This window comes from Pyrgilauda ruficollis, unplaced genomic scaffold (genome assembly GCF_017590135.1).
Source record: "Pyrgilauda ruficollis isolate IOZ18807 unplaced genomic scaffold, ASM1759013v1 scaffold32, whole genome shotgun sequence".
NCBI classification, from domain to species: Eukaryota; Metazoa; Chordata; class Aves; order Passeriformes; family Passeridae; genus Pyrgilauda; species Pyrgilauda ruficollis.
This window is the reverse complement of record NW_024524600.1, coordinates 7732325-7752681: the sequence shown is the minus strand read 5'-3', so window position 1 is coordinate 7752681 and position 20357 is coordinate 7732325. Positions and strand designations below refer to the sequence as shown.

Sequence of the window (20357 nt, the reverse complement as noted above, 5' to 3'; positions counted from 1 at the left end):
GCCGGTGGGGATGCAGGAATGCCATATTCCCAGGGAGATAAGTAGTGAATGCCTAAGAAAGGTATTCACCTGCCTGCTTAGGAGAGCAGAATTAAGGCATGGCCAGACTTGGCCACATCCCAGCTACCTGTGGATGAGGTATTTATGTTGCAGCCTTCCCTCAGGGCTGGTTCTGCAGGTGCTACAGCAGTGCTGTACCTCCCTCAGATGCAGGGTTGCAGAACTCCTGCTGCTACCGGGTCTGAGAGATGGCATGGCCATCCTTAGGGATACGCAAGTTTTTAGGAATGCCCCTGCCTTACCTGGCCACTTTTGGTGTCCCATGTCAGAGCATGGGCTGCACAAAACCCTGTACAATGTGCTCCTTCCCTACAACCAGCCCAAATCCGGAGAACAGCCCCTTCTGCAGCTGGGAGTCCATCCCTGGAGGAACCTGATCCCAGAGTTTCTTTTATCTGAGCTATTCTCTTCAATTACCCTAGCTGAAAGAGCAGGGCTGGTAAACAAGTAGAAAAGGAGCTCATGGCTTTGAGGGTCACTGGCCTTCCTTGCTTGTGCTGGTCTCCTCCTCTGAGCAGGAAAGCAGCAGCGCCTGCACTACAAGGAAGTGGGAAGGAAGTCTTGGGATCCTGGATTTGGTGTTAAACCTCTGTGTGGCTTCAGGAACTGAAGCCTGAAGAAGAGGCATTGGCACTTTAAGGTCTCACTTCCATGAAAAACTCAGTTCCTTTACACTGGAATTACAAAGCACATATTTCTAGGGAGCCTTCTGTGACTTTGCAATGTCTGTACCAGCCCGAGGCTTGGTGTGGAGGCTTACAGTTATTCCAGTGATTCTCAAACCAATAGATTCTCCCAGAGTGGGAAAGCACTTCTGTTACTTCAGAGGAAGTCTGGCTCACTAAAGTGAAAGAGCTAAAAGAAAACAGAGCTGTGGTTACTGATTTAAGCTCAAGAAAATGGGGGCAGGCCAGAAATGAGATGCCATGAATATATATGTGTGTGTGTGTGTGTATGTATATATATATGCGCTATAGCCAAAGCCTTCAGTTTGATAAACATAATCCAAAGGGTCTTTGCATGTAGAAGGAAATTGCTTTGCATGTAGAAGGAATTGGAAATACTTTTAGCATAAAGATAAAAATCCTGTACTCAGACGTGCACATGAATTATAGCCATCATAAGTGTTGTGCATCACTCATTGATACAGAAGAATAGTAAAAGGACTTTTATAATATTTTTCTTGCCTTAAAAAGAATTTAATGCTTAAAAACTTATAATTTCTTCCTTAGATTATTCTTATGAGCAGCATTGTAATATTAAAGTTTATTGAAATTATAATTTATTTTTGGAGTATTAGTCTTTGACTACTTAATACAAACTAGGAGATCTGTGAAACCTGAATCTTCAGGCCTTCAAATATGAACCTTTATAAGCCAAAACTAAACCCAGAATTTCTATTTTTTCACTAAGAGATACATTCTTTAGTTTGCAGTCAGTGAGAACTCTAATGAATTGTGTGTTTTGGGTCTTTTTTGGTAATATGAACTAGCACTATAGAAAAAAAATCCACTTTTCCATTAAGTTAAAAGTATCATGTAGGAAAAGATATGCACTGTTTTGACCAATTATGCATATCACCTAAAAAATTAATCCAGTGACCTGCCTGTTTTGGAATAGAGAACAATATTTTAGAATGGACAGGATGTTATCTACAGTTGTCCTTATGGGGATAGTCACTGGCTTCCCAAAAACAGAAGAACCCCAAAGCAAAATATTGGTAACTGCGGTTCAGTTTTCCTTCTAAAAACATACAACTGATCACAGGAGGAAGAAGGGACAAGTACCCCAGAGCTTATCACTCCCTCTTCCCTTCATTACGAATACAGGGTTTGGGGGATCATGAGAAGCATTATACAGACACTAATTTAAAAGGTGTTTTGCAGGGATTTTCCCCTCAGACTTTGTCAGAAGAGTACTCCATGTTAAAATGCGTCCATGTTGCATTGGCAAGGAGGAAGGGAATTAAAATGCAATTATTTCCATGCTTGCTTAGGTTTCTGGCAGCATATGAAAACAAGCTGATAAGGAAAAATTGACATTAATTAGGCATTAATAGAAATGACATTATTTTTCAGATAGGGGTTTAAACCACTTACTACCACTGGAATGAATTCCAAATTAAAACCACATTTTTAAAGATAATATTATTACTGCTAAAGAACAAAATCCTCTTCCTGGAGATATTATGGGAGTAACTGGAATATGCTATTTAAAATACATCATTACTCTGAGCCTGCTTTTGAAAAGTCTGGAAAATTCATCATCTGTTTGTTGAACATCAACTGTTCAACATCAACTGTTCAACATCAATCCAAACCTGAGAAATACTTTGTGTGTTTTAGGGAGTGCCACATAAAGCGGGCTGTTTTCACATTTTTATCAAAGACAGTAAAGAAAAGTCACATAATGTCAAGTTGTGTTGTGAAGCTGTGTGTTGGAGAAGCAGAGTTGCCTCCCTAGCACTGACTTCTGATGTTTAATCCTCCTGAAAATGACTTGCTAATGACACTGCTAACACTGGGCCGTTTGCCTCAGCACCACCCATCCACAGCCAGGTACAACTACCTGCTCAGATCAACCCAAAAACCTGAGAGCACAACTGTCTCTTAACATGGGGACTTCTGAATGCTTTAAAAATCCCTTGGACAGGAGAAGTACATGGAAGCAATAGGAAGGCAGAAAAAATGAGTGAAATTATCTTACTGTCCTGCAAATCTACTTCAAGTGTATTGTCTCATACCAGGGAAATTCTAGCTCTGTATCAGCAGCTGTCATCAATTCACTGCATAAAGCCCAAGGAACTTTATTAAAAACATTAATAATCTTTAAATAGAATTAGTGTAGGAAGTTAATGCTATCTTGATTAAAGTGTGTCATTCAGTGGCATTCGATTTTCTTCATGAAGACAAGGCTGCCCCCCATGAAGCAAACAAGCAAAGACAGCTTAGGATTTCTCACACAAAAATGCAAACACTCTGTGCAATACACGACATCCAGACATTGTCTTGATGAAACGTAAACAATATTTCCACACAGATCTTCATATTTCTGCAAGTAATAGGATTTACTCTGATATCTAATAGGGTTCATGTGAAAAGACCTCAGGGATATTATACTGCATAAAATATATAATGTCTCTTAATTAAAACATAATCATAAATATGAGATAAATTGAAGAGGAGTCACAGTGAAGTCAAGAGCCAGATCATGTTCGTAAAACACAAGCAGAATTGATTTAAAAATTTGGCGAATGGCTGATTTAGATTGTGAAATGGCCTTTAGTCACAGACATTTTCTCAAACAGAAAACAGATTGAAGTTTTTACCTAGTAGGTCCTCTGATTATGAACTGACATTATTATGGTTATTGTTATCACCAATATTAAAATGTTTAATTTACAACAAAGTACTGTACATAATAGGTTTCTAGAAGAGAACCAGACAGAAAAGACAGACCAAATATACTGCATTTATCTGAGTAATCCTGTGATTTCAAGGTAAGATTAAACACATCTGCCACTTGAAATCTAACATACATTCAAAGTCTGAAAAAAACAGGAGACAGGATTTCTAATGAATTAAAATGGAATTAGATTTTATCCTTTCTATTGTCATTTGCTAAATATTTACAACATGCCAGAATCCTGTAACTCAGGACACTGCATGAAAAAATAAGAGTTGAATTTGTATAAGTTAATAGTATGTAATAAAAATATCAAGTTACATTTTATATATATGTATTTTCCGCAAGACTATAAATGGATTTAAAGTAGGAAGTGCAGTGGGAGGTTGGGGAGAGACTCAAGAGTTCATATTGCCACACAATGCAAATTTAATTTAATCTGAAAGGATCCAACTGACTTAAAGACTGCACTAATTAAAAACTATGCCAGATCCTGTTTGAACTTTGACATTTAAGTGATCTGGATTTTAAATTATTTGAAACCCTCATTCTCCTTTCTGATATCAAATATCAGGTCAGACTGGAAACAATGGACAAAATTTTTTACAAAATGTTTTGTATTCAACTTTAAGAAGTTTTCGGAAAAAAAATTACTGAAATACAGAAATCAAGATGCAAGTAATAAAAGAATATTTTTAAATCTATAAAATAAGGAAGTATAAATTCCACAGTATCCCAGATTAAAGACTAACAGTGCTGTGGATAGTCCATGTTAGGTGTTCATTTAAGCTGTGTGCAAACTGAAGGGCAGCATTCTTTTTTTCTGAAGATATTTTTAGGCTAAGTGAAGCACATTCAGGAATGGATGAGATAGACCCTGACAAATAGATCTTCAGAGGGCTAGTATTAAATACTAAATAAAACAGTTGTGAAATAAACAGACGTGCATAATAGATAGTCTTGTCATCTTGTGTGTATTGTACCACGTTAGAGACCCTCAGTGTTCCCAGGCTGATCAAATGTTATCAAATATATTTTTATAAAGCAATTCCATAATCACATACTCTAAATTAATGTGGTAACCCTTGTTCAAAATTACGTTTTGAATCCTTTCACCTACTGAAATTTCCTCCTTAAGTCTGCAAATTCTTATGCAAGAAGAAATAGTATTTCTACAATAGATCAAAGAAGAGATGAAGATTTTAAACTTGATATCGGGTTAATTACAAAAACCAAAACAAACAAGAAAATGAACTGGTGAAAGAGAAAACAGTAAAATTATATGCACAAATAAAATATTTTTGCATATATGTTTGCTTTGAAACAGCATGAGTGTTCAAACAGAAAAAAAAATTTTGAGTACTCTGTAAAGCTTTTTGTGATTTAATTAAACAATATATGCCTTAACAGCATTTGTTAAACTCATAATTTTTCCACTCAGATGTCTTTGTAATTCTGGACTTTAGACCTCCCAAAAAGTGTTTATTTTTAAAAAAATGAGAAAAGTTATCTCCAAGTAGTTAACTCATTATGTTAAGCACTTCAGGAGCAAGTCCTGACCTAAATTTGTGTATGCTTTCAAGGTTTACTGTTATTCTGAATACTTTGAAAGCTTTTTTTTTTTTTTTTTTTTTTTTTTTTTTTTTTTTTGCATGGATGCAGTTTTGGTTTTCTGCATGGATTTGTTACAGAAGATTCACAGAAAAACAAAAAAAGTAGGAATAAAACATAGAAAATAAACATGGTGCTGAAGATTAATATGTTCAGCAACCATGGAATTTTAACTTACCCAGATATGCTTTTCATGAGATGAAGAGAGATGAATGGAAAAAAAAAGCACATAAATGTTAATGAACATATAGTAGTCCATAAAAAAATAAATAGTATGATAGATAAAATAATATCACCATTATAACTACAGAAATCTTTGTAAGTGGTCTTTCAATGCTTTAGAAGACTTAAGTGCTCTTGTAGGAGCAGATGAAATTGTCAAAATGATATTTTCATTAAACTCATGGTGGCTGTTTATTAGGTACCACTCAGCACAGCACATCTTCCATCAACAATACATATTCTTGCCAAAGATCTGTAAACACAGCGAATGTGGAGTAGGTTTTCAAATCAAAGCTTTTTGCTTAGATTTGAATAATTTCATAAGGGTTTTTGTAGAACCCTAAAAATCTTGAAAATCCCAAACCTGTGGATTTAACCAAATTACCACAGATACACAGTAAAATTGAGTGGACTACATAGCAAGATTTACTTTTCTATGTGCACTTTAATATTTTAGCAAAATATCTCATAGCAATCAGAAATGACCTAGAATTGGTTGTAAAATTTTAGTTTTACAGTTTTAATGTGAATGAGGAATTTTTTTCATTTCAGCAGTCATACTAACACTGTATCAGTAGCAACAATGTTATGAATGATTTGCCCTCTAGGTAACCTATTATTGCCAATATAATAGGTACAGTCTATAGAAGAGAAAGTGGGATTGCTGTAGTCATTGCTGATAATAAACTTTCTACATCATCCATTAACTGCCATCATAAAAAAAGAAAATTATAGGCCTGAATGAAACCCAGACACCTCAAAATATTACATTTCTATTAACAAATTATTTACAGAGATCTAAAAATGCTTGGTAGATATAGCTGTAATAAATGTGAGATGAAAAACCTTTGCTGTGTTTAACTAAAAAGAGGTTGCAGACATTTCAGTCAGTTCAGAAGGGCACTGTTTTTGAGGTCTTCAGTTTTGCTTTCATGTGTGCAAGATCAGCAAAACAGCTGGGAGAGAGGAGAGAAAGTGCGACACAGAAAAGTAGATGGAAACAAATGACAAATTTATACACAAGAAGTTTAAGACAGGAAGATTAAAGAAGGGAAGGACAACAAAGGCATATAATATCAGTAAAGTACTAGGGAACTATTAAAAAATTACCAAATCTGATGAAAGTAGGACTAGAATTGAATATGCATTCATGATTCATTCTCATTTTCTACTGAGCTAATTGTAAAGACTGATGTGATCACCTTTGCTGAAAAAGCTTTTAATTTTGATGCTTCTGCAGTATATTGAAGCAGAACTGCTGTTTGTTGTATTTTCCACTGAGTACAATGGCTATGTGTAGATAGAAACAGGGGGATTGATTGGAATGTAAGTAATTTTATTGTAGCTCTAATGAGCTGGCAGTTTGCAGTCACTTGGGGACAACTGGAGACAATTTATGGGACCTGAAGGCCATGATAGGAGTAGAAGATCAAGGGGCATTGTCCTAGGTTAAAATATTAAGATATATTCTATTCCTTTCCTCAAGAGCTGCTGAAACCAGGAGGGGCATTGTTTCTTCCTTATCTCCTGCTAATGGGCCCATCAGTGCCTTTCCCCACGACTCAGAGAGAACTCCCTGCAGGAGCCATTTCTGTTTAATGGCCCCACCACATGGCTCACAGAATGATAGCTGTGAGATGCTCTGCCCGGCAGGGAGGAGCTAAGCATCCCCACCTGGATATAATCTGGGATTTGGGACAGAACAGTCAGGCTTTCCAATGGATTCCCAGAGGAACAGGTGTCTTTTCCAATGGATCTTCAGAGGAAGGCTATGGGAGGGGCATTGTTTCTTCCTTATCTCCTGCTAATGGGCCCATCAGTGCCTTTCCCCACGACTCAGAGAGAACTCCCTGCAGGAGCCATTTCTGTTTAATGGCCCCACCACATGGCTCACAGAATGATAGCTGTGAGATGCTCTGCCCGGCAGGGAGGAGCTAAGCATCCCCACCTGGATATAATCTGGGATTTGGGACAGAACAGTCAGGCTTTCCAATGGATTCCCAGAGGAACAGGTGTCTTTTCCAATGGATCTTCAGAGGAAGGCTATGCCCTTTCTACAGGATCCCTGCTCCAACAGAACCACATCTGCCATTCCAGGAGCACTGCAGCCACCAATCCAACTGGACTGCTACCAACACCCTGACCAACAGGGTGGCAGGTTGGATTCTGACTTTGTCAGTGGTTTTTCTTTTGTATTATTGCATGTATTTTAGTTTTCTTTTCCCTTTTCCTAATAAATTGTATTTCTGACTTGGAGTCTCTTACTGGTTTTGCTTTCAAACCAGAACAGGCATTCTGTCACTCCCTGAGCATCTTGTTGGAGAATAATAAAATACAGCAGAGAAAAATGGACTTTTAATTCTAGGTTTTACCTGGAATTAAAATACCCTAAAATTTTTGGGTTTTTTTTTTTTTTTTTTTTTTTTTTTTTTTTTTTTTTTTGTCGTAAGACAACAAATTTATTGCTATTTTATTACATTTTCCTTAGACATATATTAATATAAAAGTTGTGTAGAATTTTTTACTCTGTTGTGTTTTCCCCATTCTTCCTTTAAATCCTAATTTTACAGTTAATCTGATAGGATACTTACATCTGCTGAAATACTTACATCTACTTGTTTAGAAAGCCAGCTGCATGCACCAGGATATAAGCTTATATTTATCCAGACGTTCCAAATTGCAATGGATAGACTTATACATGTAGATAAGATAGGGACTAGAGCCTTGGGGGTTTATGTTTGATTAAAAACTTGCCATTTTCTGATACAAATATGCTTATCTTTTATGAGGAAGGGAATTTAAAAAACTTGGCAAAGGATAAAAAATACTATTTTTTATAGAAGCATTATTTAAAAAATTGAAATATTTTAAAAATATGAGTTAGATATAGAAAAAAAATATGTTGTATCATCTTTTCCATCATCAGAATAATCTAAGTAAGGTTAAATAATCATCTGCAAAATAAATACCCATTTATCTTTACATTTATAATGCTAAAAAGGCTCCAAGTATTAATGTAAGAACAAGACACGTTTTTAATACTGCAAAAGCTTTGACTGACTAATGATTTTAAAGTGTTCCAGTTAAAATATTTTCTAAAGGAATTAAGTTTAAAAATAAATTTAATCTTTATGTTTCTCCAAGACTAGCCACTGATCTAGCCAAGAGAAAACCACACTGCACACAGCAGACAATCCTAAACTGGGTATCAGAACAATGGACACCTCCCCTTCCTCCATCAGAATGGGAAAAGAGAAACACAATTTGCCAGAACGGGAGGAAAAACTAAAGATCGGGCTAAAAGCTACTAACAACATCTGTGAGTTTTTCATAGATAAAATAGGAAGGAATGAAATTAAATGCAAAACTTGAATTTTCCTGAAGATTCAGAAAATAAGAGACTGGGGGTGAAAAAACATTGTATTAAGAGCTACATCAAAAAATAAATTGCCTATGTTTAGGATACAATGGTACTTAATACGCATTAAGTATATAGCAACATTAGGGTGTTCTTTCTGTGCCATCCACCTAATTAATCCAATTGGATTAATTTTCTAAAATGTGTGCAATTAAAAAAAATCATTAGAAACAGCTATTTGCATACTGCAGAGGACAGAGATTATTTGTAGTCACAAATACACTACATCAAATTCTAATTGCACTTGCATGCATGCAACCTAATTAATTAACCTAATTAAATGGGCATCACGTGGATTCAAAAGCAATTACACGATAACTGCAGTGTTCCAAACAAAACGGTCCACAGTATTCCACAAAATAGTCTACCTAAATAATTTTTCAAGTTGCTTGTTGGCAGAGATCTAAAACTTGGATTTTCCCATTAAAAAAATTAAAAAAAAATGTTTATCAAGTGAACTTATCAACATTTATCATTCTTTTTTTCCCCTAAGTAGAAAGATAGTCAATCCAACATGCTCTTCTGTTCACATGATGTTCCTGCTGTTTAACATGTACATCACAGCAATCAGCTGAGACATAACAGCATTGCAATTCTCTCTGCAAAGTTAATTATAAGGCTATGAATACTAAGAATTTATTTTTTATATATGAGAATTGTTTAGGTCTTGATTTTCTAGGGTTTTTTCACGTATGTAAGCACATGTACATGTCCTGGCACATCAATGCTCTTCTGCAACGCACCTGAAGCCAGGAAGCTGTATCTGGCAAACAAAAACCTCTAGCTGTGGTGTAAATCCTCCCAAAAACAGGTTATTGGGAAAGAATGGTTTACTTTGATATTCCTTGGAAAACATAAACCTCACATCTTAAGCTTGTTTTGGAAATACAGAATTAATAGATTCTTGTCCAGAGTCAAATTAAAGAAAACTGAAGAAAAAAGTGAGGCTCAAGCAGTGCTCTTGACTCATATTAATACACTGGGGATTTATCAGCTTCTGGACTCAGGTCCTGCCATCATGATCCAGAATAGCTGGCTCACATGTGATTTATTTTTCAGGGATTTTTGTAAAAATTTGTATAAAATATACAATTATAAAATAATTTGTCTTTGGGATTGCTGCAGAAAGGATGGCAGAAGCCAATCTCCCACTGCACCAGCAGCATGCAAAAGGTCAAACCACCTCTGAGTGGCAATCCAGGACTACAGAGCACTTAAATGTCTCTCAAACCTCCTTATGGTGGTGCCTCAGAGGGGATACAATCACCACATCCTGTGAAATGTCAGTGACTATGACCAATTATTACACACTTTCATGCAACATATGATATGTATACATCTTGTATTTCTCTTATTTGCTGCTACTTTGCATATTGTTGCAGATCAAATCAAACATTACATTTGAGAAGGGTCCCTGGCAGTTGGGGCTGTACTACACTGTACAAAACAAGACTCTTTAGAGCTGTATTTGCCACCAGTGAAGCTTTTAGGTATGGGAAATTTGACATTATTTCTGAGCAAAACTGTGGATAAGGAGAAAGCAATTGTTGATAATATTTCAAATTTGGCTGAGTTCGTTAAAGAATATTTTCATAAAGGTCTCAATGTATGGCATTCTAGTGTAAAAGACAGTAAAACATTTATACAGCTTCTCTTAAGTGCCTTAATTTTTAACCTGAGGTCAGTGGAGATATGCATTTTTAAGGGGAATACACTTCATTTTAGCCACAGTGTTATCTACTCATTTTTTGATGCATGAATTGTCTTGTGGGACACACACTGATCAACTTCTCCTGTTCCAGAGGACACTATGACTCTACCTGAACCTTTCAGGAACATTCACACATTGCAACAGGAACTGGACTGACCTGAACTTCCTGTGCTGGGTCCTGGCTTGGGCTATCATGGCAAACCTGTGTGAATGCCAAGGCCAAGTCATTGTGCACAGTTTGCACAACACCCACAGAGGATGATGTCATGAACACATGAGATAGCCTGTACACAGTCACCCAGAATGGCAGCTGGAGTCAACTACAAAATTCAGAATTGGAAATTAGGTGTTTTCCAGAGGGAGACTGGTTAATCACTAGGAAAAAAAGTACTAGGAGAAAGGGTCTGTTCTTCATTTTTGCCTCCTGGAGAGTTTATCTTAATCAAAAGGTATGGTTTAGAGGAGTGCAAACTCATTAAATCATTGGTGGGGTTGAATGTAACTATGACAGATGGTATCTGTGCCACTAATAATTCTAGTCCTAAACCCTGAGTTTTCTTAAACAAGGGTTCTTTAGGCAAACACACTCTGAAAGTTCAGGCAAAAGGCAGAAGATTCTATACACAAAACATCACCGCATTTTATATAGAACAAGTGAAGTGAAATACAAAGTCTAGTTAAAATTATAAAAATCAAGCACATATACACCCCAACATCACTTAATTTCACAAAACAATGAATCACACCCTATACACTATAAATACCCCTTACCCTCACCTTTTGTTTCCTAGAACAGCGTGCTCAATTTACAAACAGTAAGACCTAAAAAGTTTCAGTAATAATCAGAACTGTCACTTATTTAATATTGAGAGTAAACATCTATGGATGAGTCAGAGCAACTTAAATTCATCTTTTCAGCTTGTAAGAGATGTTTGGTATAATTTAAAAATTCTACACAGCTTCCTTAATTTCTCTTTGATGCCTTAGGAGTAAGGCTTGTTCCTAATAGATCTACTGTAATAACCAAATTTTGGATGAATAAAGACCCTTGTTGGAGGTTTATAAATGTCTAGCATATCATTGAGACAAACTGTTAATTACATTTTAATGATGTCTAAGCAGTCAATTGAAACTGAAAGAAATTTTACATCTAAATAGCATCTTCCAAACAAGAAGCAGGGAAGCCTTGAAATTTAGGTTAATGACACTATAATCACCAGAGAGAGAATTGGTCTCCAAAATTACCACACTCTCTCATTAAACTTTTCAGAGTGAAATGTTTTATTCAGTACCTGATTCTATGCAAACAAACAGGGCTAAAGCACTATAACACACTGCAGTGTGTTTTTAACTCCTTGGGGCCCAGAGTCAATGCAGCACTGGCTTGAGGGAGCAGGTGCTCAGGACACCTGATGGACCATTAGAACCTGCTGCTGCAGTACCTGGCAATTTGAAATGTCCTGCGTCTTTATCCCTGGGGTAGGGGCATCCTTCTGGAACTACTGATGGAATTAAATACATTCAAAAATGCAAAATTAGAAATTTAGCATTTTAAGTATTTCTCAGTTAAGAGATACCATGGATATAATTTTAAACATGAATCTGTCCTTTTATAATGACTTCTATCCAAACCAAATCAAAGCTAATAGCAGAGGTGGGTGAAGATCATGGCTACTAGCACAGTACTCATATGTTGATCACACTGATGAACCTGACTTCTGTTTCATAGCAAGAGGAGAATCTTCATTTTCCTGCACCAGAAGCACCACTGAACTGTTTGCTGAACTGTTAATAAGGCTGAAAGCCACTTCACTTGACTTGCACGTCTCAAAGGGAAACACAATTTCAGTATGTGGTATTATACTGGTTTTATAGAAAAGAGAATTGGCTCTGGCATCACTGTTTCAAGGGTTTTTGTATTGTTGGGGTGTTTTGCTGCAGGGTTTTTTTGGAGGTTATTTTTGGTTTTGTCTGCATTGGATTTGGATTTCATTTTTGTAAAGGGAGTGACAAAGCCAGCATAAGTAAAGCTGTCTCAGAACCTGAAATGTAATACGAAGTAGTGCTTCCCAGCTTCAGCCTTTCCTTTACACATCCTATTGGTGGGTTTGGCTCTCTTGGGCTTTTATGTCCTAATCCAAGTCAGCTAGAAATGCTGACAAGGTGCTCTGCTCTGTGTTCCAGTAACTCACTGTCTCTGCAGGATTTGTAGAGCAGTTTTGTTTAGCAGTAAAGGAGGAATAAACCACTGGGACTTAAATCATACTGCTACAGATCTTACTGCTACATCACGAGCTAGGAAATTACTCAGACTTCTCTTATTATGTCTTAGAAAGTCCTCCCACACATCCCCACCACCATTAATGTTTCATAGCATAGTTTCCTCATTTGCACTACACAGTTCAGTAATCTTGCACCTACTGTGTGTATGGCAAGGCTACTTCCAGAGGGAATTAGGCATTGTTAAGAACTGGTACAAAGGAATGTGACCTACTGCAACAAACTTTTCATTTAAATTACTTTCTGGACTTTCTCTATTTAATATTTTCTAAGGTAAGACATGCAAATAAATGACTGATATTCAAGACCAATCTGGACACAGTCCTGTGCCATGTGCTCGGGGATGACCCTGCTGGAGCAGGGGGGTTGGACCAGATGACCCACTGTGGTCCCTTCCAACCTGACCCATTCTGTGATGCTGTGACTGCATTTCTTACAAGGAGGTGGTAATTCTCTTACACTCTATTGACAGCCTGGCACCCTAACGACTACCGTAATTCAGCAGAATCTCCTGTATATCTCTAACACAATAGGTTACATTTTTTCCTATGTTATGGTTCCTCTAAAATGATATAACATACACATACATATACACATAAACTAGCAATAATGTATGTTAACCTTCCTGCAGTTCTGAGGATTCGAAAGTGAGAAACTGTGAAGACAAGTAACTCTAAAAGGCACAGGGAAAAAATTAAATTTCTTCATGACATAGTTGTAGAACATATATTTTGGATGAATAATATACAGTTCAGACTAATAGAAAAGTCATAGTCACAAAGGAAAGATTCCTTTCCTTCCAGCAGAGGACACTTTGATTACAGCTAATCCATAAAGAACCAAGGACAGACAGACACAGGAGAAAAAAAGGAAAGACTTGAAAAGCAGAAAGCATGGGAGTGTGTGAGATTGGACAGAAATTTAATAACAGATTATCTGCACACCCATTATTTACAGACCCAAAAGTTGGAAGGCAATCTATAGATGAAATAGTCATGTCATGCTTGCAGCTATGTGTGCCAGGTCTTGTTATTTTACCCAGTTTAACAAACTAACACATGAAGTGTTAATGAACACTAATAACCCTAAGTGAACAAAATGAACGCATTCATCCCTTCAAAATTGATGTGTGATACATTCAGCCCTCAGAACTGGAAGGTACATTGGGGCTTTAAAAAAAAAGGCTGCTGAAAATAATGTTATATTCTTTATGAATGGTAATGATGGTCTCAAAGATGCCTTCTAGATTTAGTAAAAAAACCATGGTAACATAATCTACACCCATATATTTCTAAAATTACTGATTATGTATAGATAAGAAATACAGGGACAAGACTCATCAACTGTAACATCCCTGTGAATGCTATTTTGAGTTTCTTAATTGAATTGAAAACGTTTCTTCTCTTCCAGCTAGCACAGTGACTGCTTCTCTAATTGCTAAATTGAGGTTGATTTAAACAGAATGTTTGCATTTGTACATTACATGGATGTGTACATTTAAAGTTATATTTCATCAAGCGCCTGACAGGAAAGTAGTGATTAAAAATATTCAACATAAAAATTTAAAGAGAAGCTCAAATACTATCCCTAGATTCTTTGGATTAGAACTGAAAATTCTCTTGAAACTCAATCAAGGAATCTTAAACAAGTGAAACAAACCTGAAAACACAGAAAACTTTAAAAATGAGGCTTTCAGAATCCAAATAATAGCATTAAAGTGAATGGTCATGGATGAAAATAAACCTTTTTGTTTACAGAATGAATTTGCAAAGTCAGTTTTAAGTACCGTCTTTTTCTCTGACACCCTCTAATTACACTTTAAGTGCAATGCTGCCAAGAGGTTTCTTTTGTGTTTGCAGCCTTATTTTATTAGTTCTTCATAGTTCCAGGCAGCTGCTATGAGTCACTGTACTGTTTTCACAAGGAGGTGCATGAAAGACAGCATTAAATTATTATATAATTGATGCAAACAAAAAGCTAGGTTGCTTTTTATCTGCATTTGCTGACAGGCAAATAAACTGAAGCTGCTACGGTTTATGGGGAACCTTTGACATCTAGAAACAGAAGAAACACTGTTCACTAGATAATACAAAAGAGATTTTTTCACCCTTTTGAAAACGAGAATCTACATAGTGAGTCACTAAATACGTATCTATTTTTTTCAGAATTGCACTGAAGGCAAAAAGCACAGGATTGATGACAATGTGAAATGGAAAAATATATCTCATAAATCTATGTTCTCTCACAAATGAAATAATATTGTACAATTGATAGACTCTGCATATTTTCCCCTGTGTTTTATATGCAGCTTTAAAAACTTTTACACTGCAAAGAAACATCATTACTAAAACGCCATAGTAGATGGTCTTGCTTCTCATTGCACATTTGAGTAAAACAATAAAAATCCTGATATTTGAATCGTTTCAGCCAAAAAGTCACATAAAACCAGTACTCACTTTTTCTTTAGTCTTCTGTCCTTTTCTGCTTGTGTTCCAAGTTTGCCTAATCCCAGTGATTCCTGAGCTGCTGCCTCTGTTTCCATGTAACCTCCTGGAAAATAAAACAAACAAAACCCCCACCATATTTTTCCTTCTCTCTCTTCTGTTGTTCCCCTCCTTAACCCTTCAATTCCCCTCCCACACACCATCATCCATATTTGCTTCCTTCCTGTGACATTTGGTGTTTGTGGAGAACATCTATCACCTGCAGAAGTAAATTCTGACAAGCATTTACTACATGGGAAAGAGTAGTAGAAGAAAAATAACGTTTTCTTCTCCTTGTGTTTAGCAGAAATGTATGACACGAGCACCCTTATCTTCTTTGCCTCCTAAGGCTCAGTCCCGTGTTGCTAAGTGAGCAATGCTCTCACCATTTTTTAATCCTAGTTGAGAAATGTACAAATGAAATTGCATTCTCTCGAAGTGCCTCTCTACTATTGCCATAATGCAGCATCACCTAATGCAGTAGTGCTAAAGCCTCCATTTTGCTTTCACAGAGGGTCTTAGATGTCATTATCCCTGAAAAATCCCAGATATGAGAGAAAGAATCTGTCAGAGAAGTAAAAAGCCTCCTAAGTCTCCCTGGATGTGTCTTGTAGGCACCTAAATTCCTGTCGAAGTCAAGGAAACTTGATAACTGACAAAGGAAGCTTGCAGTAGGACATGTGGACCAAAATAATATATTTTATAAACTAAGGGCATGACTGGTATTATCCACATGGCCACTGACATGACTTTCCTAGTGCAGAAATGGAAAACAGTCTGACTTTTTTATCGCTGCCCTGATTCAAGAAGGGGGGACCTGCTCAACGAGTCAGTACAGTCCCCTGGCTCTGGCTTCACACTGTCCTCTCACTCCCACTTGTATGTGTGCAGACAGAGGCCCTGCAGCACTCCTTTGAAGGCTGCCTTCCTCCCGTGCTCCAGTTCAGAAGGTGTGTAACTGGCACGAGAAAGAAGACAACAGTGTGGCAAAATGTTGGTGCTTGACTCCGTTTGAACATAGCAATTTGTTATTTCACAGCTAATGGATAGTGAACAATTGTATAGTGGATGCTGGCATAATAAAAAAGCACTAAGTAAATGAAAATATTTCTCTTCTGATATGTTGATTTTAATAATAAAATGATTTATAAATGTTATGAAGTGAAATAGCACCACAGCATTTTACAAGCTAGATTTACATGCACCTCAAGTAAGAAAAAAAGCTACTACTGCATCATGTCTATGACAAAAACTTAGAAGCTCGGGTTTAAGCTGTTGTTTCAAAGCAGGTGCTGTTTTAACACTCCTCTTTGTCTAGACAGATTTTTACTTTATTAAAAGAGGACACTACTGCAAGTCTCATAATGAGAATGATGCTCTGGATTAAATTTTTCATTCAGCAAATAGTCATAAACATACCACACCTTTCTTGAGAGAGCAGCTCTCAGTATGTTGGATAGGGATGGGATGAGTGCAGTGAGGGTTTATTACAGGTTGGAGAGTAGTTTGGGCATAATGCATTTCTCCACGCTCCGAATACATCTGGCCTTTGAATACTGAGGGTACACCTCGTATTGATGTGGCCACAATAAATGTTTCCTAACTAGATGACTTTTTAATTTGCCGTGCAGATCAGCTTGCTTGGGCAATTCTAAAAATGCCTGGAATGTATTGTTTGTTTTAGGGTCTAGAATATTTAAAATGTAACATAAGAAGAATACAAAAGTGGTGTGTGTCAAGAGAGAGAAGACTGGAAAAGAAGGAAAGAAAAAAAAAGAAAGAAGTAAAGAACAAAAGAAAGAAAGAAGGAAAGAAAGTGCACTTGTGCTCCCTGTAGCATTCCTTTTTCTTTCTCTAAAAACTTAGAAAAAACTTAAGGAATCTAGAAATCTTGAATCTCAATTCTAAGAAAGATCTCCTAAGGCAGGAATTTGGCTTGGAACAATAAAGCTAATGGTTAGTAGAGAAGGTAAAATTACCAAATAATAAAAGAACGAAATTCTGGCAAGTTTAGGAGTTGAAAAGAAATAATTTCAGGGTTTTGCAAGGCACACAGAGCAAGGAAATATTTTGTGTAATAGCATGGCTCTGTTGATCTTACTAACACAAGTCTAGAGGTTTCAATACTGTTTATTAAATAAGAGTGTATAAATATGTGCTTTTGAAGAAAAGGCATTTTCCATATTAAAAAAAAATAAGACGCATATGTTTATATTAAATTAGAGTGTTTAATTTAAGCAAAGAAATAAATTACATTCTTCTATTGATTTTGCAATATAATTTTAGATTTTGAAAACCTTACAAACATTATGCAGTGCCGTAGTGATAGGACTTGCTGTGTAAATTTCTGTGATGTAGTATCTTACCTCAAATAGTTATATAGCTAATTATATAGCTGCACAGATAACACATCTGTTGTGAAACTGAGTCAAACACTACCATGACTGCTCTTTTTAAAATTTCATTGTCCCTTGCAAGGTATTATAATATTCTATGATTCTATGATACTGCCATTGAATGGAAATGACCACTCAATAAATGCTTTTCTTTTGATATGTTAAAAATTAAGATGAGAAATATTTCCTGTAATTCAGCTGCTCAATGTCTTTGTAATTTCTGAAAAATATTTTGCTCCTACCTTTTGATTAGGTAAGAGTCTTATTATTCAATTTATACATGCTAGTAAACCTAGTTTCCTTAATTAAAATGTGCATTATATTGAAATTTTGCTCTTGAATTAAAGAATGGAAGTCACAAAAATTCATATAATTGCAAACCGCTACTATCTTTTTAGCAGTTTCATGACCTAGTAAGGGGAATTACACATGGACTTTATCAAATTCTTTGCATGTATTATTAATCACAGTAGGTATTAGGAAATTAATCTATTGCCGGATTTCATTGCTCCTGAGATAGTCTTTGAAACTGTTGTTTAATTTTTGTTCCACATTCCAAAGAACTGTGGGGAAGACCAACACATTTATTGCATCTTGGTCCTCTATGTTCCTGACTTACTGAGAAATTGCAGATTATTATGCATAAACCACCAGTAGCAAGAAAAAAGAGTTATATGGAACATAAATGTGAATTAATAAAGTCTAACTTTTGATGCAGTCTAAAGTAATAAAATTAGCCATCAATGCAGGTGGTGGCATACAGGTGTATTTGAAAGACTCATTTATAGATTCTCCTTTGAAAGATTGAATAAATCAGTTTTATTCTTTTCATAGTGAAAAAAGGGGGAATTCAGATTGCAATTAGAAATTAGGTAGGTTTTTTTTCAAGAACACATGGTTTTCACAGTAAGAGAGGAGAAAGGTTGGAGTATAAGTAAAGAATACTCAGTTTTTCAATTTTACTCTGATACTTGGACCTTAGTACTATCTTTTTTTTTTTTTTTTTTTTTTTTTTTTTTTTTATTCTGTACTATTTTAGCATTGGGTTTGTTAATTGTGAAAAGGACACATTGCAAGAAAAACATAGGTTTTTAATTTCAAGCTTATGCTTGCTGCTTAAGTGTTTACTGCAAGACCTTAAAATTCTTTTTACAAGTGTGACATGGTCACCATGGCAGTAAAATTTAGTGCCTCACAAATTTGTATTATGTGACATCTGCATGACTAGCAAAGAGCCAGTATTTCAATTTTATTGATACATTTATTACAATTTTATACTTGTGTTGGCATGTGTCCATATAGACAAATCCTATAGAAATAGGCAGAAGAAAATTTTTGCCATGAAAGAAATAGAATGAATGGGAAAAGGACAGAAGTATGAAGAAAGCTAAGCACTAGCATGAGCAGCACAATTGTATAAGTAAGTTATCCTGAGGACATTCAGCTATAGGCACTAGAGGGCATCTATCAACACACTGAAATCTGGAAAGCAGCTACACTTGGTTGCAAGGACCTTTGTATCACATAGGGACACCACTTACAGCCATTTAACTTCTTGCCTCCTCTTTATGTGGTTATTCAAGAATACAGTGTTACTTACCATTGCTACCCTAATTCAACAAGACTATTGAAGCAACAGGTTCAGTGAAGAAGATGACTCCAGTAATTTGTGCCCAAACTCTCCTTTCATTTACATTATGGTCATGGCAAACTCATGACAAACATAACTGCTGATAACAATGAAATGTAATGGGAAAGTTGTGCCAGACAAAACAGAAATGTGAGCAAATTGGAAACTGAAAAAAAGCAAAATTAAAAATGGAAAAATGGCAGTGAAATGGTGGCCTTAGCTTGTTACCACTAATTCCTTACTGAGCTGTCCAAGTCGCGCCTTCTCTTTTTTACCGAACAGTCGTCCTATTGAAGACTTGATTCCTTTCTTCTTGGGAGCTTTGTGCAGGGAGTCCTGACTGCTGCTGACACTGCCAAGACCAATGCTTTCTGGCTCCAGTGAAGCAGGCAAACTACTGCAAAATTATAATAAAGAAATAGAATAGATAACATGTCAACATTTTTATTTTCTTCTGAGCAGCTCTGCAAATAAATTAATTGGTTATAATTTAGTAATGATCTCCCAACAAGTGAAACAATTACATCTTTAAATTATTTGGCAACATATAGAGCAACAGAAGACCACACTTGCTCTGTCAGGCAAGGCTGAAAAGAAATATTTTTACTTTGCTAAGCACAATTTGTGAAAAATACAGTAGTCAGCATTCTGATTTTATTTCTAGGATTTGTAGCATCACTACTTCCAGTAGTCATCAAAACTGTACCTCAAAACAGAAATACCCAGCATGTAGTTTGCACTGATAAACATTTTCAGGGTCATTGCAACAGACAATGGGTAGGGTTTTTTTTCTCTCATTACATGACAAACAGGGAAGAAATCAGGTAATTTTGGAATAGTTAAACAACATGACTTGAAAATAATAATATGTGGTAAAGCGTGAAGTACTGATCCACATTACAAACATTTACCTTCTGGCATCGTTGTGGTACGAAGAAGGAAGGGTATGAGTCATCCTGACGGCTCTGGGTGTTGGAGGAGGAGAAGTTTCACATTTGATTGTGGCTTTATCTTCACGCCCATCTTCTTCAACTACTGCAATCTGGGGCAGAGAGATTCCAATGAGAGCATATTAGCTTTTCAAGAATGTTTCAACACATGATGCATGAAATTGTCAAGTGGACTGAAGCACGTAAGATTT

The 20357-nt window shown here is 36.1% G+C and overlaps 1 protein-coding gene across 3 annotated transcripts in view; it reads right to left on the bottom strand.

Annotated features, from left to right (window-relative positions):
* PPFIA2 (PTPRF interacting protein alpha 2) overlaps positions 1 to 20357 on the bottom strand; it is a 282312-nt gene that overhangs the window by 16505 nt on the left and 245450 nt on the right. For all 3 annotated transcript variants that reach the window (XM_041474325.1, XM_041474326.1, XM_041474327.1), the window contains 3 exons: positions 20128 to 20258; positions 19459 to 19613; positions 15164 to 15257 (listed from right to left, as the gene is read on the bottom strand). In XM_041474325.1, the coding sequence (XP_041330259.1) occupies positions 15164 to 15257; positions 19459 to 19613; positions 20128 to 20258 (380 nt within the window). The remainder of the gene's footprint in view (positions 1 to 15163; positions 15258 to 19458; positions 19614 to 20127; positions 20259 to 20357) is intronic.